Genomic DNA, 23,239 nt, shown 5'->3' on the forward strand with positions numbered 1-23,239 from the left:
TGATTAAAAGAATGAAAGACGAGCATGGAGTATATGCATCTCTGCTGGTATATATAAGGCATCGACGTTACGTCTGCTGGTACCGTAGAGACATAAAATAGAAGACGGTTGCCGCAGCAATTTCAAGACCTTTTTAGATCTTTAATAACTCCCCCCACCGCAGAAAGTGCTAAATGTTATGAGCAGTCTTAATAATTAAGAACATATAAACAATAATTGAGTCAAAAATAATATAATTCCTCCGTCCCGCAATAAATGACATGTTTGAAAATGTGCAATTTTGACCTAACTTACTTTGATCATATTTTTCTACTAATATACAAAGATAAATAATATCATATAAGATGTCGTTAGATTCGTCTCGATGAGTATTTTTAAAATATCAAATTTTCATAATTTTTTCCAATATGTTATTCAAGATATTTAAACTCAAAATTACGCATTGATATGTATAATTGGATCAACTGTGTCACTTATTAAAGGACGGAGGGAGTACATCAAAGGAATGCGTCACATTACACTATCCAAATTTGCCAATCCACCACCAAACTTCTCATGCATGCACACCTCAGAAAATTGAGTGAAAAAAAAATTCTAACATGATAGATATTGTCAAAAATAATCTTGGCGTGACATAACATGCATATTACTCCTATAATAATTATATTTCATGAAAAAGAATTTTTTAGCCACTATACACCTACTATACTCTTGAGAGAGAAACACATAGAATAATATGAATGTTAATGGTGTGATGTAAAAAGTGAAATAGAAATTAAATGATGTCGAATATATGTATTAAGATTTAATATTTATATTTTCCTTAAAAAAATGTATATTAAGAAATTAAGATTGTGCAACTACCATTCTCGATAGTTGGCTATACAAGCTAAGCAATCAAAGTGTATTTAATATGGACCTCTTAATAATCGTTCAAAGGCGGACCTTTATCATTTTTAGTAAAAGAAGAATAAATATAATATTTTATTAAAATTTATTAAAAATGTAAGGGTCTAACTTTAGATCGGATCCATATTAGATTGTCCTGAAATCATATACAATGCAATAACAATGAATAATGGACCCTTTGAATAGTGCTAAAAAAACTAAAGACGCAGATATATCAATGAATTTTTTGACTAACATATGAGTCAATTTAATACGAACCTTTGAAAAATGATTTAAATGGGAACCCATACTATTTAAAATAAAATTTATAATGATAAAAATGAAGGACATATATATATATATATATATATATATATATATATATATATAATATTTAATTTAAAGTTTTTGGATTCATCAAACCTTTTTCTCAATAAAAAATATTACTCCATTGTAGTACCAATCATTTGCGGACAAAAATACCTCCTTATTGGATGTCATGTCAAGTCATGTGTTTATTTAATTATTAAAGTGCAAATATACAGTATGTTCTAGATTTTACTATACATATTCTTACTTTTTAAAAAATTAGAAAAAACATTTTATTAATTAAAGTGGTATTAATGACTAGTTTATAACTAACTAAGAAATTTGAAGTTTATAGGTTACTGAAAACTTTTACCCCTGAATTAGCACATCAAATGAATTTTTTAGAACTTACACATATTATAAAAACAACAATAACATTTAGACACCTCAAATTTCCATACACCAATTCAATATCTCATTTTTTTCTCTATCACTTTTCATATCAAATTATCAACCTATAACATCACAAGCAATATATGACTTAGCACAATTAAATGATACTTTTATATACTTATATAAAGAATATTTTCAAACAAAACAATGCCAACTTTTAATATATTTTTTAAATTATCATTGTATTAAATAAAATACTATATATTAAATAATTTTAATTTATATTTTCTTTGCAAATGTCTTTAGGGTGATAAATTTACCCTATTTCTTTGTTTGTATATCCTTCCATTTAATTTATTTATTGATGCATTCTCCATTTGCTTAGCCAGTGCCCTTGCTTGTCTTCAAAAGGCATGATGCTAACATAAATATGGTCTTAGTACACTTTTTTTTTTTTGAGTGATCTTAGTACACTTATTATTATTATTATTATTATTATTAGTAAAATGTTCAAATTTTAAATTATAAATTTATAATTTTTAAACATACATTGTTTTATTGTCTATACTCCTAGTATAATGTCTCTTTTTTTTTTTTTTAAATGGCATGATCAAATCAAATAAAGAAAGTAATTGAGTACAAGGGGGGTACTCAAACCCATTAACTACAAAGATTTAGGTGATACAAAAAGGAAAGTATCCTTTCAAAAAAAAAAAAAAAAAGTAAAGTATCAAAATTGTAATAACTAGCTAGAAACTAGAACCATATATACAACGGACACAAAAAAATCTGCTCAAGATATCCAATGAATCAACCAAAATCATCTTGGAGGTAGGACTTAATCCCCACTCGTAGAAGTACAACAACTCCTAGAGGACATACTAAAAAAATATTTCCAAAAAGAGAACTAGATATCCTCCACCGGTTGTTCAACATTCACCACCTTATTTAGAGAAAAATCATCAATTATGAACATTCGGGTCACTCAAACCACAAGATACTAAACCAAAGTCATTAATGTTTTGAAACAAATCAGGTGGAAAACCTTATAATTCTCTCCTAATATAATCTAAATCTAGATGGGTGAACCTATATATGATAATAGGGTAGAAAGAGTAAGGGAAGAGAGAAATAGAAAAGAGAAACACAAGATTAATGGATCTTACGCCTTTTACAAATCTCTCCTCATAAACGAAGAAATGGAAAAGGATAGTTTGTTTTGTTTATTATTACATTTATACCCTTGATAAACACCTTCATCATGTTCATTTTAATTTTCGTGTGCTGAGTTTTTTTCTTCTATATATTTAGTATTATTTATTTATACTTGTAAGCAACTTCAATTAAAAAAAGGCCCACCAGCACTAGTTTGTATAAAATCTAACAAGTATTAAAAGAGACTAATACAATCTAAAATACATTACTAGATAAAATGTATTAATTAAATTGAAAAATAGTTTTTGACCAAAACTAAATAAAATTGAAAAATAGTTAATTACATGAATTGTTACTTTTTTAAATTGTAATGATAATTAACAATAACAGATTTTAATAAAAAAAATAATTGAAGGATCGTATTTTGATAAAAATAAAATTTAAACAATACTAATGTACTATAGTTTTTAAGTTCTAGGGTATTTTTGTCTTTTAAAAAATAATCACACTTCTTTCTCTTCTATTTCTCTCTTCTTTCTCTTACATCAAACAACCCATCAAATCTACTTTATTTCTCATCTTTTTCTCTTTTCTTAAACTCTCTCACACCAATTTCTCTCTTCACAATTTCTTCTTGCAACCAAACACACCGTTAAAGTGTATCATAAGGGAGTACATTGTCTAGACGTTTGTTTTATCCCTTTTTATTTTTCATTAATTGCTTTCTAATCGTATTTTTGATGGATTTGAATTGGAATATCCTTCATATTTATGTTAAAATAAGGTACTTCTTATATCAACCTTAAATATGTTAAAAATAAGGTACTTCTAATATGAACCTAAAAATAGATTTAAAGGTAAATCCTTACACTTTTTAGAAAAAATATCTGTAAATAAAAATAATTAAGTGATCAATACGATTTCGTTACTTAAAAAGTTGGATCAAGATATGTTTATTTTTTAACGAGTATTTTTATTTTATATTATTCAAGCGGAATAAACATTAAAAATCAAGATTTAGCGCAAGTGTTAGTGTGTATAATACCGATTTCTACTACATCTTCCTATTCTATACCTCGGATGGATCCTACATTCACATCTTATGACTCCATCTGAGGGATAGAATTGATGGATAAAGTGTTCACGAGAACGTTACCCCTTAAATGTCAGTTGTGTGTGTTATATATATATATATGGGTTATGCTAGAAGCCATCCATGAAGGTGTCTTTTAGCAACCCACACCTCAAGGTGTGATTTCCACTTTTTAGTTATAACTTTGCTAAAAGACACCTTCATAAAAATTAGTTGATGTCTTTTAACAAATACTAATATAATAACTTGCTAAAAGACACCTTCATAAAAATTAGTTGATGTCTTTTAACAAATACTAATATAATAACTTGCTAAAAGACACCTTCATAAAAATTAGTTGATGTCTTTTAACAAATACTAATATAATAACTTGCTAAAAGACACCTTCATAAAAGGTGTCTTCTAGCAAAGCCCTATATATATATACCTCAAAATTAATTTATTTATTTTTTGTTACATTAATATTAATTTAATTAATGTGAGTGCTTGAGTTAGGGTGAGAATATGAAGGGGAGACATCCCCACATTCCTGATGATATTATTAGATGCAAGGTCATAGTCATTCTTTTCATGTGTACCTCCATTTATTACCTTTGTCTTTTACATCCATTCCCTTCTCCATCCACTCAATGCTGTTTTGCCCTTTCCCTCTCCTAATATTATAACCTTTTGTTGCCACTAAATAATATAAGCTTCAACCCTCAATATCTCTCTCTATCTTTTTCTATCTCTTTCCCTTTGCATATCTCTCTTCCAATTAGGGTTTCCTCTTTAAGGGTATAGTGCTCCTCATCTAATAAATCTACGTGATCTTTTACTTCTCATTAGCTAAGGCTATTTTTTTTTTCTCTCGTGAAGGTACAAGAACAGATTCAAAAAAGGTACTTCCCTTTTAGTAATTCTCCTGATCAAAGAAACCTACATATCACAAACAGGTAAAATCATGTTCATGTAGTTAGCTTCCCTCTTTTCTTTATGCATATATTTAGTTCTTTTCTATGATTTGTGCTCTTTTGAGTAAGGTAACGGTTGCTTGACACAAAATGGATCCTTTTGAAAAGACACTATTTAGGGCTTTGCCCAATTTATATGCCTTTATTTTATGATGATGTAGTTCTTTGCTGCAGCCAGATCTTTGGTTCAATTTATTTAGTTTTGCGATGAAATCTATATATATAACTTTTTACTTGGTCATGTAGAGCTGAATTCCGGACGAAGAAAGATACATATATACATGTAAGTTTTGCTGTATGCACTAGTGAAGAAGAAGATAAAACAAACCAATAAACTAAAACTTAAGGGCCAAAATCCACAAAAAGAAAAGGATGAGTTTCTTCAAAGTATAATTAAGAACCCTTCATTGATTTTTTTTCTATCATTAATTGAAAAAGGAAGAGAGAATGGAAAGAATAAAATATATTTTAAAAGGAAATAAAAAAAGTTTTTGAAAGAAAAAGAAAGCATAAAGATAGTCATATATGTAATATAATATAAAAAAGTTTCAACTAACAATCAAATTTATTAGTTAAATCAACCAACAAAGTAAAGTCTCATGTACGTGTGATGTATGTGCTAGGGAAGAGTCAATGAAGAGATTTTAGGAGGGATGAATCATATAAAGACTTAAAGGATCTATACAATAAGATTGAACTCATCAATACTAAATCAAAAAAACTATAATTTTATTTTTATTTTTTTTGCCTTTTCATTATATATATGTATATGGATCATTCATTACTATAAGATCAAAGAAATATTAAAAATGTGAAATGTAACTGAAAATAATTAATAATTAATATTAGATCTGATATTCTTTATTTGTGACCATTGAGTTTTGTAATAACTTTTGAAACTAAACTGATTATTACTTGAAAACACGATGTATAGAAGGGAAAGTTAGAAGATAAATAGATTCATATTTTGTATGACTCAATATTTTTTTTATTGCTTTGTAGCGCAGGAGAAAAAATGGCATCATCAAGCTCATACAATTCACCATGTGCAGCCTGCAAATTCCTTCGTCGAAAATGCATGCCAGGCTGCATCTTTGCACCATACTTTCCACCGGAAGAACCTCAAAAATTTGCAAACGTTCACAAGATCTTCGGCGCAAGCAACGTCACAAAGATCCTCAACGAACTCCTCCCTCACCAGAGAGAAGATGCAGTGAATTCCCTTGCTTATGAAGCCGAGGCACGTGTGAGAGATCCTGTTTATGGTTGTGTTGGTGCTATCTCTTTCCTTCAGAGACAAGTTCAGAGACTTCAAAAGGAACTTGATTCTGCTAATGCCGATCTTCTTCGCTTTGCTTACAATGAAATCTCTCCGAATTCCTCTCTTCCACCTCTTCCTCCTCTTGTTGTTCCGGCTTCGTTTCATCAATCTCAAAGACAGTTTAGTTCAAGATTTGGTAATGGAAATGTTGATGGAAATGGATTTTACTCTTCTTTTCCTTATGCTATTCCATGGATTAATGATACCTCTTCTGAGGATATAAGTGGAGGTGTAGGTGGAAGAGGAGGAGGTGTAGGAGGAGGTAATTTGTGAAATCTGAATTTCTATCTAGCTAGGGTTTATTTACGTTATGTCACTTGTTGAGAGTTGTTGGGTATTATATAAGTCTGGTTCTTTCTATGGCTATGTATGTAGCCATAGTTGGAGTGTTGTGTCTAGGTCTACTATTTTGTGTTTTTTATTTAATAATTTGAATTTTGAATAAGGCTTTTTTGTATTTCATTGTCTAGTTGTTGATGAGGAAGTGTTGTTTAAATTAAAACCTAGCTAGTGAATAAGTTGGTATATAGGGCATGCATGGAAGTATGATTAATGTATGGCTACATATCAACACTACTAGTCTTGTTTGTGTATTGATCAATGAAAATGCAAACTCTATAGGCATGTGCATTTGAGTTGACATTCTCTGTCATTGTTTATTTATTATTATCAAAAATAAATGAATGAAATGAAGCATATATATATCGTTTAATAATTAATTTCTTGATTCTAAAGCCTAACTCTACGGGTTAGTCTTCCCATATATCTTACTTACCCTAGCTATATATATTCCTTATCTTGTTTTTTATTTTTCACTTTAATTTTGCTACCTTATATATATTCGTGGACCACAGTTTTACAATTCTTACTTTCCCTTTGTTGCCAAATGCCAATGATATGAATATTAACTTTCCTATTTTAATTACCAAAGTGGGTTAAACATGTAGTAACCATTTGAAGTGATTAATTTTCACTAAAATAAAGGCACTGGTGACAGAAGAAGTGAGGTCAGTGAGGATCAGGATTCAGGAGCAGTTGAGTTTTTTATTGGCAACATGTCACAATCAAATACACAGAAACAAAGATCATGTATATTTGGATTTGGATGGAGTTGAAACTACAAAGTATATTAATGGTCACTCTCAAGTCTCAATCTCATATAGAGTTTGTAAGAACTTTTCATGTGTAAAAGATATGGTAGTATAATAAAAACAACTTGTTATTAGTGCTACTAGTGATTCTGTAAGGCTTTTTTTTTGTGATGGTGTGTTTTATGAACTCAACTAACAGGAAAACGAGCAGTGATTTTTCTGAACTTGTGTCTCTATCTGCTGCAACCCAAACTTGTTTTGAATTGTTGTTTTCATCATGTAGTACTAAGAAAAAGGTAAGGTGAGTGAGTGAGTGAGTGAGATCATGAATTGAATTAATTCTCCCTATAGCTATATTTTATTTTCATTCAATAAAAAATGTGCTAAATAGTGAGCCACACAGTGTCGTTGTCCTCACTGGATCCAATTATTAATGCAAAAAAGCAGCTACTATAGTAAGTAGTTTCAAGCTTAGGGTTTTTTTCTTTTGCCACAAACTTTCAAGAAATAGCTACATGACTTCGAAACTGTTACTATCAATTACTTCAAACACTCAACCCCAGACAATATTGCAGTGAAGTGAAACAGTGACATTTCATAATTCGTATAATAAACTACTGCAGCTACATTGACAATAACTTGCATGCATGCCAATACATATATCATTTTGTTTTTGCCTGAACATATATATATTAATTAAAAAATTCTTCAAAAATGTAGATGTCACATGAATTTTAAGAATTTAACTTTGTAGCAAACTTCAAATTCCATGCAGAAAATAGTCATTATCCTAAAAAAAATTGTAAATTAGTCATTAATATTAAAGTTATTATAATAATAATAATAATTTCCTCCTCTCACCAATTTATTTTAAAATAATAATATGAGTTGATATGCTAAAAGAGTATTAGGTCCAACATTAGATCCATCTCTAATGTTGATTACAGTTTTTGTCTTCTAACTAACTATTAAAATTTTGACTATAAAAAAGTATCAAGAAAAATGATTTTTAAATGCTTTGTGGCTTGATTAAATAAACCTATAGGGAAAAAAATCATAAAAATGTTGATTCCTGAACAAATCGACAGAGATAAAATTCTGAACCGATCCTGATGAGGTCAGAATGGTAGAGAAATATTTCGAAATCCGAGAAAATAATACTAATAGGAGAGTTAGGGTTGTTTTATCTATGATTAGAATAAAAATAAAAATAAAAACAAAATGAAACAAAAATAGAAGAAACTATAGCAGAGTTTTCTAAGCTACATGTTCAGCTGCATTTGCTCTCCATGTTTCCAGAAGAGAAAATACTAACAGTGAAGTTAGCCTTTCATTTTCATGAAAACAGAACAACAAAAAGCTAAGCCGTTATTTTGATTATTCTAGGTGGAACTATACGTAGTGTTATGACTTATGAATCTTCAAGTTAAACTGTTTAACTTGTGTGCAATTGAATCATCGATCACATCATGAAATAATCCTTATTTTCTACGATGATTTGATGACTCTTGTATATGAACATTCATGTGATGTACTCTTTTGTTTATAATCTGAGAGTGAAACAGTAGAGAGAGCTAAATGCTCACAGCGTTTTCTGTTTCTTTCTCTTGATCCTTTCACTTTTGTCAGTCATCACTTTTCTCTCTTTCTCAGCTGCCACATACACTGTTTACACACATAATTAACAAATCCAGATCATCACAGTATGTTCCATGGTCTATTATATCAATCAATATATGACATTTCCCTAAAAAAAAAAATCAATATTTGAAAATAATTTTAAAATGTAAAAGTAGTGACTGGTGATGTTTCTGATAAGAGAAGTTGTTATATTACTCGTCCTCACGAATGAGATGTTGGTCCAATTGATAAAGAAATTAGACTTATATTCTCTTAGAATTTATGGTTAGGCTTAAGGTAATCTCACAATATTTGGTTATAAGGTTTGTAAGGTAAGAATTGCTCCCACTTAAACATATCTTCAAACACGTCCAACACTACTGGATTTGGTGCGTGAAAATATATGGTACGTGACTCGATATCGAAAACCTAATAGCAGGTGGTTCAACAAATCTTGGATAGATTCTGATATCATCAATGAATTTGTGGTATGGTCTAACACAAGCCCACAAAATTGACTTGTAATATGAGGATTACCCAAATTATAAACATATTTTTATGTCATCTCTCATCTAAAGGAGGAGACTCTTAACATACTGTTTTTTCTTGTTTTCTCAAATAAAATGTTGACTAATTATAGTTGGTGCAATGCATATTGCGATATGAATTTATTTTTATCAACATCGTATATTTCAATATCATCTATGAACCACTTTAAAATATCTTGATTCCCTTAAAATATCATCTAAATCTATGATATAAATAAAAAGTAGAAAACAATTTGTGTGAACACTAGATATAGATATAGTCAGTCCCATAGCAGCTTGAAAACATTGCAGCAGCCGGAACGTTTCAGTCGCAATACATCACATGATGCGGTCCACAATTTGAAACTTTACTCTCTTCACTCTAAATATCTATTTAAATCAAATTTTCCTCACTCAAGATATCTCAAATTGCACCCAGTGAGTGCCAGTGACAATTTGTGGGAGAGACGAGGGTCTGACTGTACAATTTTATCTTGTTGTATATATAATTACCTATACTAATAGTCCTCCAATATTCATCTTTCTCTCTCTCTTTCTGACCCTGTTTTGTTTCTCGAGATCACCAAAAGCCTCGACTTTAACTTTTGTGGAATTTTAAGAGAACCAAATCTAATTGCTGATCAACTTCACCTCAGAATATCTACCTTATATCCGTCATGTCCCTATTAATCTGGTATACTATTAGTTGGAATAATAAAAACAATTTATATTAATTGTAATTGCAATTAAAGGAGGTACTACTGTTAAGGGAGTCAGAGAAAAAGTGAGTATGGGATTCTGAACTTGTTGTAATGCTATTACTATTACTATAGTTATAATAATTTCAGAATCCATCAATCTTCTCTTCCTAACCTGCAAGACGTGGAAAAGAAGCAAAGAGCAGGTGAAAATTGACAGGGTAATATTATTAGAGAAAAAAAAAAAAAAAACATCATGTGGGGTGGGGGGTCCTAACTATTTAAGCTCCCCACAACAAATTCTTTATGTCCTCGTGGACCTAACAAAGGGGACCACGACTTGTATCATTTTCATGTTCAATTGATTCATCAATGTTCATCATCATCATACAAACATATATATATATATATATATATATATATATATATATATATATATATATATGTATATGTATCTATGTACTTGGTCTTGATGCAGTCAAGAGAGACAAACAAGTCTATTGTCATGTTAATAGTTTTTACAGACACTCATTCAGACACGTATACGTGTTTCTTTGATATGTCAACTTCATTTTAGTGTACCCAAAATATTCCCACTTTTTTATTTCATATACCTAATTACCAGTACTTATCAAATTCCACTTCACAATTACTCCTAAACAATCCAGTTCAATTTGATGTCACTCTCACCATTAATGTCAACACCAAATCCATTTCTTCTAATGTGCATATGTACTACATAAAGAAATTAAATTTTGTACTACCTCCTGTCCGCGACTTATTTAAAAATTTGTAATTTTGATCTAGTTTACTTTGACCATATTTTTCTACTAATATACATAGATAAATAATATCATATAAGATATCGTTAGATTCGTCTCGATGAGTATTTTCAAAATATCAAATTTTCATGATTTTTTTCTAACATTTTATTCAAGATATTTAAGCTCAAAATTATACATTGGAATACGTAATAGAGTCAACTGTGTCATGTATTAAGGGACGGAGGGAGTATCAACTAAAAGGAAAAAGAGTACTTTTTGTTAAGCACAAATTGGGCTAATGACTAGCAGTTACACTAAAGCTGACTGCACAAAATAATTGGCCTGCAAATATATACAAGCATTTATCTTAGACCCAAAACTTAACACAACATAGCAAAAACAATTAAACAAATAAACCAATTACACACCAAATGAAGTATAATTTTCTTTTCCAAACCTGAAACCAACATTTGTAAGATGCAGAGCAAACTGAGACAGTATGACACATATTCAACCAATAACATCAGAGATGAACATAAAACAGCCACCATCATGACCAACTATTTGGTTGGAGTATTTTGATGTTGAATGGAAACTATAAAGTCTTGTATGTGCTAATATATGAGAGAATGAACCCAAATCCTACGCATGTACACTAATTTATATTGCGCACACTCCTTACTGATTGGTTTGTGCCAAAAATCCAACATGGTATTAGAGTCTAATTATATGGCCTAATGGCCCATGTTGATCCAATTATAAAAAATTCATAAAAACATGAGGTTAGGTGATCAATGAAAAAAAGTAGGCATGTAACTAGTTTGGTTTCATTTAAAAAAATATTCAAACCGATCAAATCCACGTCGATTTAGTTTGATTCAGATTTCAGGGTTTCTTAGAAGTGGAACTGAACCAAACCAAATCAATGATATACTGTTTAGTTTGGTTTGGTTTGGTTGATCGGTTTGTCTAAAAATGCAATTAAAAAATAAATGTTAAGGGAAATATTAACCAATGCTCCGGGGGCACTGGTTAAGGAAACAAATATAGTATCTTTTACATCGAAAATTGTTTAATCAATTTCTCAAAAGTCAAAAAATTATCTTTTTTAATTTAATTTTTCCTTTTTTAAATACCTTAACCAATGACCGGGGACACCGGTTATTACAACCCTTATTTAAATACTTACAGGAAAATATAAGAAGTTCAAGTAAACATCATATATAATACCTAATTGAACACACACAAAGATAGAAATTTGGTTTGAGCTTATCTGTTAGATTGTTGGTAGTTATTTTATGAAATTTTAAATTGAAATAACATAATGAAAGAAGAAAAATGTGAATACCTAAAAGTGGAAGTTATTTTATGAAATTTTTGGTTTTGTAATCCAATGGGTTGCCTGAAAATTGGGTAGTCTATTTTGGTTGTGACCGGTTGGAGTGCTCCTTAAACACTCATTAATACAATTTGCTTATTAAAAAAAAAAAACTAGGAAATAAACAAACCAACTAAAGTGTAGGCTAAAATGGTATGCAAGCAAAGATCTAAACCAAGTAGACCAGCCCAGTTTGATTAGAGGGAGTATATTTAAACCCTAAGCAACATTATACATACTTCTCAACTTTTGAATGGCAAAAACTGAGTAAAAAAACGAAATATGTTGTACTTAAAACCCAACAACAACTGAGATCATATTAGTTTGAAGAAATGAGGTGCTTTTAATATGGACTTCAAAAAATTTACAAATATATATTCTCGCCATTTTTATATATATTTTTTTTAAAAAAACGAAATTCATTCATTCGAATCGGTAGAATAAATCGATAGAGAACTACAAATTAAAAATAATTAAAATAAAAAAAGATGAATTTGTAAACAAATTCACATCATCTGGATTAACAGCGTACAATGACAAAAGACCTACAAACATAATGAACTTAAAGTGTCTAAAATACCTACTTCTCTGAATATATTAAAGACGCCAAACTCACAATCTTCATCTCCTTAAAGTCTCAGACTCTATTTTCTCGTGTCGCAGTGTAAGCCTATCTAAGGTGTGTTTAAACAAACCAAAATTTAAAGGTTTAAATGTGTCATTGGTCCCTGCACTTTCATCAGATTTTGGTATTGGTCCCTGCACTTTTTTTTTTGTTTGGCATTGGTCCCTGCACTTTGTAAAAATATTGGTATTGGTCCCTCTGTTAACTTTCTGTTAAAAAAAAACACAAAACCAACGGAGTGCCACGTGGCCCAATCATTTCACGCCACATGGCACCAATATCAATATTTTTACAAAGTGCAGGGACCAATACCAATATTTTTACAAAGTGCAGGGAGCAATACCAATAGTTTTGTGTTTTTTTTTTTAACAGAAAGTTAATAGAGGGACCAATACCAATATTTTTACAAAGTGCAGGACCAATTCCAAATAAAAAAAAATGTAGGGATCAATGCCAAAATCTGATAAAAATGCAAGGACTAAAGACATATTTAAACCAAATTTAAACATTGATTTGTTATACGGGACACGAGTACACTGCCTCATATAATGAAGCAACCATGCGTATGTTATTGCAACGAATCTAACATAAAATGGGAATGTTTGGTTAGCAGCCATACGCACCAAGAATAAATTTGACGCCGCGAAATCATCATTGCTCGAATCTAGTTTCTTTTTTTTTTCTTTGCTATTAGTTATATAGTATATCTAAAAGATAATTCTTCAATATATTGCAGAAGAAACTATGCTCTATATTTGATCAGCATACTTATATTATTAATTATATTAAAAAAGAATCCATAGACCTAGCCAATTGAAAGGATTTAGAACTCAAAGAAAAAATAGACTCAGAGTTATGTTTTGCTTGCCACATGCACAAGTTCTAGAAACATTTAAATTATAATGTGTCCGAAGAGCATCGCTTGCTTTTATCTGCATCTTCTTTCTTTATGACCCTTAATACCTACAATTTTATTTAATGCTAAAAGTTGTTCGTCAATAAGATTTCCAATGATCATGCCCATCATGGCTGCCACTACTTGTTCTAAACGAACCTATGATTATGACTCAAAGAGATACACTAATTTCACTCTTTACCTCCCCCTTTTATAATTGAATGAATCATTATATGCTTTTCATTTAGCTCTCTTTAATTTGCTTTTTGAATATTGATGAAACCTCTCCTCAATATGTATTATTTTGCCTTTCAAAATATAAATAGCCGTTGTTTAAAACGCATGCAATTTCTTATACATGGATATTGATTGTAAAAGAATCATGATAAGAATATAATTTTTAAGATATACTTAATGATATGCTTAAGTTGTTCCAACTTCTGATTTGAGAATCTTAATTGAAAATTATTATTCTCACTTCTCAAATTGCTCTTTTTTCAATTGTCGTTGGTCTTGCGACAGTTAAGTATCCTTAAAGATTTATCGATTAAACTGATTTAAAAAATTATTAAACCGCTCTAAAAAGTGCTTCACGGAAATTAACTGCCATTATAAAGCCGAACGACATTTAATTGCCACAAGAGTATGTTTTTAAGCAATTTCAAAAATGAGAAGAGTAATTTTCATCTTAATTTGGTTCATCTTTACCCCACAAATATCTCTAAGACCTCCTAAAAACACATATAATAGTTATCTACTAGATATACGTTTGTTTTTTCAAATACACATCTGATAGATAACTATCGGATGCGTATTTAAGGGGCTTTAGAAATATTTGGAGGCCTAAATAGAAATATTTATGGAATCCTAATTAATGTAGGTTTTGGTTGCCAAATGACCCAAATCCCATAGTATCACAATAACCCAAATATTTGCTCAAAAAACCCCTTTAAATGCTCGTATAGACCCTTAAAATATCTAAAAATGCCCCTTTCAGGTCATAGCTCCCAATGCTTAGGTTTTGGGGTTACAACCTGACTATCCTTTTTTTGTCTAGGATTGGGGGTTACGATTGGTTACGATCTGATATATATACGTTCATGCAACAGAAACCTAATTATTAGAAAAACCAATCATTATTCAACAACAATACCAAAACAAATCATTCAATAACAATAATTTTCAACTGCACTCATAATTCAATAGCAATGTTTTTTGTTTTTTTTTTTTTATGATCAATAGTAATAGTAATAATAATTTAATAATGATAGATATATAACAAACATTTCGTTAATTGAAAAATAAAAAGCAAACTGACAATACAACTTAACTAAACTCTACTACTGAACTTTTGACACTTGTCGTTTGAACAAACTTTATTACTGTTTTAACAATGTTTGACTTCTAATCAACGGAAGTCTCAACAACGTTTTCTTTCAAATCAACATAAGCTTCAGCAATGTTTAATTTCAAATCAATGAAAGTTCTGACATTATTTGATTTTGGATCAACGGGTTGTTCAATCATACCTATAAATAAATAAACATTATAAATAACATAAAAATGTGCAACTAATTGGCCCATAAAAAACCCTTTAAAAAGCTTTGAACCCCTCTTGTGTCAAAATTATCACATATTTTCCCATGATTTTTTGGCACGAGGGTTTTGAAGCATGTAAAAGGGGCATTCGGATCTTAAAATTCAAAATAAATTTTTTGTTCGGATTTTAGAATCCTAATTAATAAAAATCTTGAAAAAAAACAGTTAGCCACGGTAGAAGAAATGTGGCTAATTTTTCATCAAAAATATAAAGGAAAAAACTCATTTTAGATTATAGAATCCAAAAATTTAAGGGAAATTTTCAAAATTCTAGATGGGCACGTGAGAAACATGGAGGGTGGAAAAGAAAAAGTTTTGAAATAGTGACATACCACAGTAGTGGATGGGCCTAAGAAGGTCCAAAACTTGAAAAAAAAGAAAAAAAATTGTATGAATTCAAACATGTGATTCAATGCCTATTTAGTTTAGTTAGTATTTAATTTTTTTTCCTTCATATGTTAGTATTTAATTATGAGAAATGTTTTGAACACTCTATTTACAACACTTTTTTTTAACATTTACTCTTTAATGTAATGAAATCAATGTGAGTCTGAAATTTTAGAAATTGGTTCCATTTAAAATAGTTAGAATCGCAAGGGTTTCGACTAATAAAAAAGTCTATATTAGAGTGAGTTTAAAAAGAAAGTGTTCATAACACTCCTCTTTAATTATACTCATATTTTTCTCTCTCAGAAAAAAAAATACTCATGTTTTTTATTCATTTATTTCAGTCCACTATTCCCCAATGGAGTTGCCATAGTTCAACTAAACTTATTCAACTTATGATGGTTCCGGTCATATTTAAATTGGGACACTCTCAATCAATTCAACTTTAACTAAAATTCAGCAATAACTTGAATTCTAACATGTGATTCCATACATCTTATACATCTACACATGAATGACCAAAATTGTGTTGCAACCGTTCACTTCTCAACACACACACAACTATATTATTACCAGCAGCAACAAATTTTCATTACAAAGACTGTATGGTAGATAATCTGTCTAGAAATTGAGTAAAATTTTCATCAGTATCCAACAAGCTAATTCTTACATATTTTGGGCTAACCCCAAAGTGTTTTCCACTTCTCGTTATGATGTTGTGTGCTCTAAGGAAGCTTTCACAGTCTTCCACATTTCCCTCACACTTCAACCACACAAAAGCTGCAAAATAAATAAATGAATACATACATAAACATTTCGACAAGAAATCTACTTAGGAAGTTGTATTATCTAATCTAATTGTTTTAATCACTGCAAATGTAATTTTATGTCAAATTAAGCTATAGTATAGTATAGTATAGTATAATACCTGGTTGAGGTTCCAACACTCGATTGAAAAAGTTACAAAATGCAGGGGAAAATTGGGATAAGCTGAACAATTCACTATGATGCACTACTTCTCTTAGCTGCTTCCACCTGTTCGCCATGACCTTGTGGCTGAACTTGAAAAATGACTCATTCTCTTTGGAGTTTTCTTGTTCACAACTGTCAGAAACTGCACTTAAAATCTTTGCAGCCCTGAGTTGTGAATCCTTTGAGACTCCTATTGTGTTTAGCTCTATGAACTTGGTCATTTTCTTTGCTACCTCTTTGTCTTTCACTAGTGCCCACCTAAAAGTTTAAGCATTTCTTTACTTTTTCATTTTTAGTTTTTTTATTGCTCAAAAGTACATATAAAATTTGCATGCCTAAATTACATTTTTACTAATATGGTTTTTGTTTTATTCCATCCTCAAATATCTCTATATATGAAATTATAGATGTAAGGATGTTATATCCCTCTATTCTTTTTTAATTGTCGTTTTAAAGTTCAATGCAACATTAGTATGTATGAAACAACATTTCATAAATACCAAAACAACCAATATATTTGTTTTATGGAGTATAGTATAGTATTTAACTTATTATATATGCATTCAGAGACCAAAATGACCATCACTCATAGTATAATATCTAACTTACCCTATGCGCATTCCAGCATGACCAGTGCTTTTGGAGACAGTAAAAAGGGTTAGATCATGATCAGAAGGCGATGATATAGGAGTGTATTGCGGCCAGTAGTAGGCAAGATCATGAACCAGAAGTCCTTGACTTCTATTGACCTTAGACTTCCTCACATGTCCATCAGGATTATTTGGTGAAGTTACCAGCTCAATGTAGGGACCATCTTTCTCATAACTATCTGCATCACCGGCCCATTTGTATAGCCCAGACTTTAGGTAATCTGTCATTGATGGGTATGACTACATGCAAAGCAATGCAAATTATTTATTTATTTATTTAGTATGAATTATACAAATTAACACTAAGACACTAATGTGATTCAATTGTGCAAAATTAGCTTCAAATATTCCAGAATTGACCCATGTTTGATATCACGGTAAGTTTTTTAGAATTATAATGAGTAGCCGTGATTTTGCAAAATTTACAAAGTGTAGTTTTGACAAACAAAAGGTAAGATCAAATATAAGTAATATTGACCTTGCATTGTACAGCCTCTTTTTTGTATTTGTTTAGGATCACAGTGAGTTTGACAAAACTAAGAAAATACTAACTTTGTCAAATTCACCACTAATCCAACTAAACATTCAATAATTATGAGAGCTATAATCTACTGTCAGTTCAGCGCATGTGAGTACTGTTAACAACCATGTGATCAGGTGGCAGACTTGCAAAAGTATGAATGCATATATGAAGACAAACAAAGAGAAGAATTAAAAAGTCATACTACATATTATGAGACAGAAAATTAATTGCAGGATACTAAAAAATACAAATAAATAAGAAAATGGTAGGAACACGTTGAATGTGATAATTAACGACCCTTTCAGAAGAATCTCACATGGCGTAAAAATAGAGAAAAGAATCAAATTTAGATGTCAAACCTTTTTGTACAAGTATTAATTTCTGAATGTTATACTAATAAATTTTTGTTCATAAATCATAACTGATCATGCTTAACCGAAAAAAGAGTTTTACTGAACTGAATCATTCCCTTAATTGAGAAAACCACTTTCCTACAAGTTCCTTGGCCATGTGAGAATTTCTTCAATATAAAATTCAAAAAGTGATCAAAATATCACATACTTCTGTATAATTTATGATTACATGCATGTTTGGAATTACGGTGGACTTGACAAAATTAAAAGTGACACTTTAACTTTGTTGAATCCAGATGTGTAGTGACGGCAAGCCACTTTAGTTTTGGCAAACTCACCGCAAAATTCCAACATAATATACTATATGAACTATGCTAATTGGTGTGCAACATTTGAAATAGTACGTTAGTATTAGGTCTATGTTTTGTATCACAGTAAACATGTCAGAATCACGATGACTAATTGTGATTTTGCATAGAGGCTCGTTGTGATTCATACAAATTCACTTTCATACCAAACATGGACCAAACTGTTTGAAGAATATCTCATAGTTCCAAAAGAAAGAAAGAAAAAGTTAAGGAGGTACTGACAGAGTAGTAGGGTGAGGCACAAACAACGTTGATTGGTTGAGATGCATGATTTGGGGAGAGAGCATAGAGTGCAGCAAGAAAAAGTTGAGAGGAACCTGTCCCTACAACAATGTGACGTCCTTCTGTGACTGCATTCCCGACCACTCTGTGCAACCTCACTACCTCCTTTGCAAACTCTGCCTCAAGAAACCAACATATGTTCGACACATCCGAAAAATAGCTCATGGATTGCCATCCTGGTATTATGATCGTGCTCTTGTCACCTGTTTGTCTCCAAAATCTTTCATATACTGTCGGATCCCCACTGCATATACATATAATAATATCAACTTATAAAATTATGATATCCTTCATTAATTAATTTAATTGATTCAAGTCAATTGACCACAATTTAAAAAATAGATCATTATTATGTTCCATACCAAACAAGCTTTTTATTTACTAGTTCATGTCTTCTAATACCAACAAGTATAAAATAAATTATCTGATTTTACAAAAAATTACAAACTTTTATGTGCTAATTCATGTCTTCTAATTTGTACTTACAAAATTGAGTTTAACTTATGTTTCGATGGACATGCCATGATTTTATAGAAATTTCGAAGTTGTGGTGTGTTTGAACTTTCGGATTGCCAATCTAGTGACTCATCGTGATTTTGACAATCACCCCAAACTAAAACATGCACTTATTTTAAAGAGTGTAACTTTTTCACACGAATATGAGAAATTAGAAGAGAGGATTGCAACAAATATTTTGTAGATTAATTAAAGTTTTATATGTAAATTTAGAATTAAGATAGTATTTCTTGAGTTATTGCAAAACCCTATGTATAGGAATACAATAGTGTTTTTTTAAGCTTTGAGGATCCTGGTCCAAGTTAAAGTTTAAACATATTTCTTTTTTTCTTTTATTTAAGTTCCAAACATATTAATTTCTTACTGTGAGATTTCTTAATTTTCAACATATGGAACTACATACTACTTTTTTTTTTCAAAAAAAAAAAAAAAACACATATAACCATTTGCAAAATATATGTATCCTTATTTGGAAGCACAAATCACCTAGCCCTGTCCCCAAATCTTTGCGAGTAAAGGACCAGACCAATAATGATTAATTTTGTTTATAGTACCTAGTAAGATCTATTTGGACCGATCGATTAGGTAAAGGAGCAATGAACATATCCAAGAAGGGGCGTTGAGTTTGTAACTAATGAGGGGCGCATCTTCATGTGTTAGGTTATGGAAGAAAAAAAACTGATCAGTGTCCACATGCATGAGCCAAAGAATGATAGAAAGATGGGTTATGTATATAATTCAGATCAATGGGAGCCATGCATGGCAAAAGAATGAATACGACAAAAGACGTTGAAGGTGGATTTCCATTTATGCAGGACCCACGATGCAATGTTTATACTTATAGATCCAGATTCTAGAGAAACCATAAGAAAATGGAAAAATAAAAAAGTTGAATAATTAATATTTAAAAACAATAAATTAAAAGGCGCATAAAAAGCTTATACAACTTAATGATTCACCATTTGGGCGGCCAAAAGTACTCAAAAATAGAAAAAGTTTATTTAAGTGTCTTGCCATGGGGGGTGGCCAAAAGTTATACCAATAAAAATCTATTGTCAATTAGACATCTCAAAGGAACACTTCCATCATAGTCTTATCTCATGGTCACGAAAGGGTATCTTAATTCATAAAGAATTTACATTAAAAGACGTATGTAATAGTTGATTTTGGTCATTGATTTGAGATTGAACGATCTAGATTTGACGCTCAATTTTATGCGGTTAAACGATATTGTCATTTGATTTTTATCAATTTCCATAGGACATATGACCCTACCAACTTCTTGATTCTTGTAACTATCAACCATGCACCAAATTTTTTTTCTACTGATGTGCTATTAGTTTTGTAGTTTAATTAATATTATAACAATGATCTATTTAAATTCAATTAGAAATTAGAAAATAAACATGTTTTACTAGCATAATTTGCAATAAACGTTATCCTTATTTTACTAATAAGTGCTTGTACTTTAAAAAAAGTTAAAACACTCACTATAAAATATGTACTAATTTTTTGGCAAATTCAAGTGGGATATTAGAAGTCTATAAGTCAGAGTTTGGCCTAATAATGTACATAATGATTTTGGTATAACCAATGTCGATTGAGGACCCCGCTCATAGTGCTTGTTGTATAGTTGTTTTAGGCTTCTGGTGTTACACTCCCCCCTACTTTGCTACTCCCTAGCTAGTGTGGTCTACCTCTAAGTTTAAGCTCTACTTCACCAACTAACTTTTGAAATTATAACACCCCCTCCCTCCAAACTTTGAACATGCAGAGCTTAGTCATCAAACTAATTGAGGGTAGAAATTATGATTATGTTTCTTCAACGTTATTTTAAGCTAAGCATATACAATGAAACACAATTCATTCTGTTTTTGTCTTTTATGTCTGACAATTTTTGGCAAGAGAAGAAAACCATGTTAAAGACAATGACTTATCCCTGTCTTCTCTGGCATCAAGGTCAGAACACCAAGAAAGAAAAGGGTAGATTCTCATGTCCTAGCTAGTTGAAACAGAGAGCCAGTAGGCAATAGTATTGGCTCAAATAATAAGCAAAACCATTGATAATAAATAACAGATATAATTAAATTGACAATTTTAGTCACCTTAAAATTAACTGCATGTCTAGATTGACGATGAAATAGCGAAATCACGCCACCACGATTTTGAGAAAAACTATATTTTAGAGCTTTTACAAAATCTTGGTATTAGTATAATTTGACAAATTCAGTGCTCATTTAAATATGAACTATCAAAACTTTATGGATCATAAAAAAGAAACTATGAATATTGATTTTAATTGCTCAAGCACTTAGAGCATGACATAACATTAATATAACAAGCTAGCAACCTTAAATAAAAAATGAAGGGAAATAAAGAATGAGTGATTAAGTAGTACTTACTGGTCAAGATTTATGATTCTGTTCTTGCTTCCTGTAAGATCTTTACAAGTAGAATTCTTCAAAGAAGAAGTGGATGACATAACCACACGTGATTTGTGAACATTATTATTAGCTTTAGCTCTATTCAAGGAAGAGTTGTTATGGCCAACTTCACCATCATAAAACATTCGGAGTATGAAACTCACGTTCAAAGCGAGGGATAGCACCAAGAAGTGTCTCAAAGAGAATACAGTATTAGGAATCTTAGCCATATTCTAACAAAAGCAAAACAGAACAAAGGGAAAGAAGATGAAGTAATGGAAAAAAAAAAGAGGGAGGGTCTCGTTTGTGAAAAGCTTTTGGACCTCTATTACTAAATTACTTTCTTTATTCATTGCATTGCGCACCCCCACATTATAAAGTGTATTTCTAGTGGGAGAATTGATGTTCCACATTTGATAACGCTGAGAAACACTAGTAAAATACAATTTTGCCTCCTCGGCAGTTAACTGCCGAGGAAATAAAAATCCGGCTGCAGTTAACTGTCGAGGAAAACCTCGGTAGTTAACTGCCGAGGAAAATGTTATAAGAACAGAACAGACATATGAGTTTCCAAAACTCCATTGTTGCGTTTTTGATTCTCCTTGCTGCGATTTTGAGCAATTTGAAGTCATTCCAAGCTAATTTCAATCACAAAAACAAGTAAGTATTCTGAATCCTATTGCATTGTTGTTTTGTGGTCGAATTGTTTGTTTTTTTTTTTTTGCTAAATTCGATTATATAGGTTCGATTATATTGATTTTATGATTTTATGATATGTTAGGATAGTTTAAGTTAGAATTGTTAGAGAACTTTTATTGAATTGTTAGGTTTAGGTTTTGATGAATCATTGCAGAATTGTTAGAATTGTTTAGGTTTAGGTGTAGGTTTTGATGATAGTTTAAGTTTAGGTTTAGTTTTTGATTTTACGATTTTATGGCATTGTTGTTTAGTTAGGTTTTGATCGCCATTTTTTTTAATGTAGATATGTCTCAGAATCAGGGTAACGTTCAGGGTGATGAGAAGAACAAAGAAAAATCGCCTATGACATGGCACGGAATTGTTTGCGATGGTTCCGAAAAGGAAGAAAAAAAAGGTTCGAAGGTGCCGGTGTACAATCACTCGAGGTTGAGGAGGAGCGGGAGGACATGCTACTTTGGTCCTCAACCAAAACAAGGTGCCGCGGGGACTGTAGCGGGAAACCCGATTGACTTGTGTGACGAGGATGAATGAATGTAATGACTTTTAATGCCTAATAGTTTTAGATTTTTTTATGTTTTATTTTTGTATCCCGCACATTTTGTTTGGCATTATGGTACTTATAATAAAATCACATTTGGAATAATTTCGATTAAAGTCGCGTTTTTAATAACTGCGTATTCGAATAGAAACTAATTAAATCTAACGTGAATCCAACTAATAAAAATTGCATAATGAATAAATAAATTCGAAAAGTGAA

At 30.7% G+C, this 23,239-nt stretch overlaps 2 protein-coding genes across 5 annotated transcripts; one reads left to right on the plus strand and one right to left on the minus strand.

The window, feature by feature from the left end:
- Window positions 1-4,396: 4,396 nt before the first annotated feature.
- LOC11426990 (LOB domain-containing protein 25) lies at window positions 4,397-6,810 on the plus strand. Of its 4 annotated transcripts, none has more exons than XM_024779133.2 (4): window positions 4,397-4,615; window positions 4,697-4,773; window positions 5,038-5,074; window positions 5,794-6,810. In XM_024779133.2, the coding sequence occupies exon 4, from the start codon at window positions 5,807-5,809 to the stop codon at window positions 6,383-6,385; it is 579 nt and encodes a 192-aa protein (XP_024634901.1). In that variant the 5' UTR covers window positions 4,397-4,615; window positions 4,697-4,773; window positions 5,038-5,074; window positions 5,794-5,806; the 3' UTR covers window positions 6,386-6,810. The 4 variants fall into 4 exon arrangements, with proteins under 4 accessions (XP_024634901.1, XP_024634902.1, XP_024634900.1 ...); XM_024779134.2 differs by having other exon boundaries at window positions 5,799-6,810; XM_024779132.2 differs by lacking the exon at window positions 5,038-5,074 and having other exon boundaries at window positions 4,398-4,615.
- A 9,429-nt stretch (window positions 6,811-16,239) lies between these two features.
- On the minus strand, window positions 16,240-22,142 carry LOC11439449 (tryptophan aminotransferase-related protein 2). Its single transcript, XM_003601163.4, has 5 exons — window positions 21,763-22,142; window positions 18,785-19,088; window positions 17,278-17,558; window positions 16,625-16,926; window positions 16,240-16,476 (listed from the first exon to the last, which is right to left on the minus strand). Exons 1-5 carry the CDS (start codon window positions 22,011-22,013, stop codon window positions 16,289-16,291), a joined length of 1,326 nt encoding a protein of 441 aa, XP_003601211.1. The 5' UTR covers window positions 22,014-22,142; the 3' UTR covers window positions 16,240-16,288.
- Between the last annotated feature and the right edge of the window lie 1,097 nt (window positions 22,143-23,239).

This window comes from Medicago truncatula, chromosome 3 (genome assembly GCF_003473485.1).
Source record: "Medicago truncatula cultivar Jemalong A17 chromosome 3, MtrunA17r5.0-ANR, whole genome shotgun sequence".
NCBI classification, from domain to species: Eukaryota; Viridiplantae; Streptophyta; class Magnoliopsida; order Fabales; family Fabaceae; genus Medicago; species Medicago truncatula.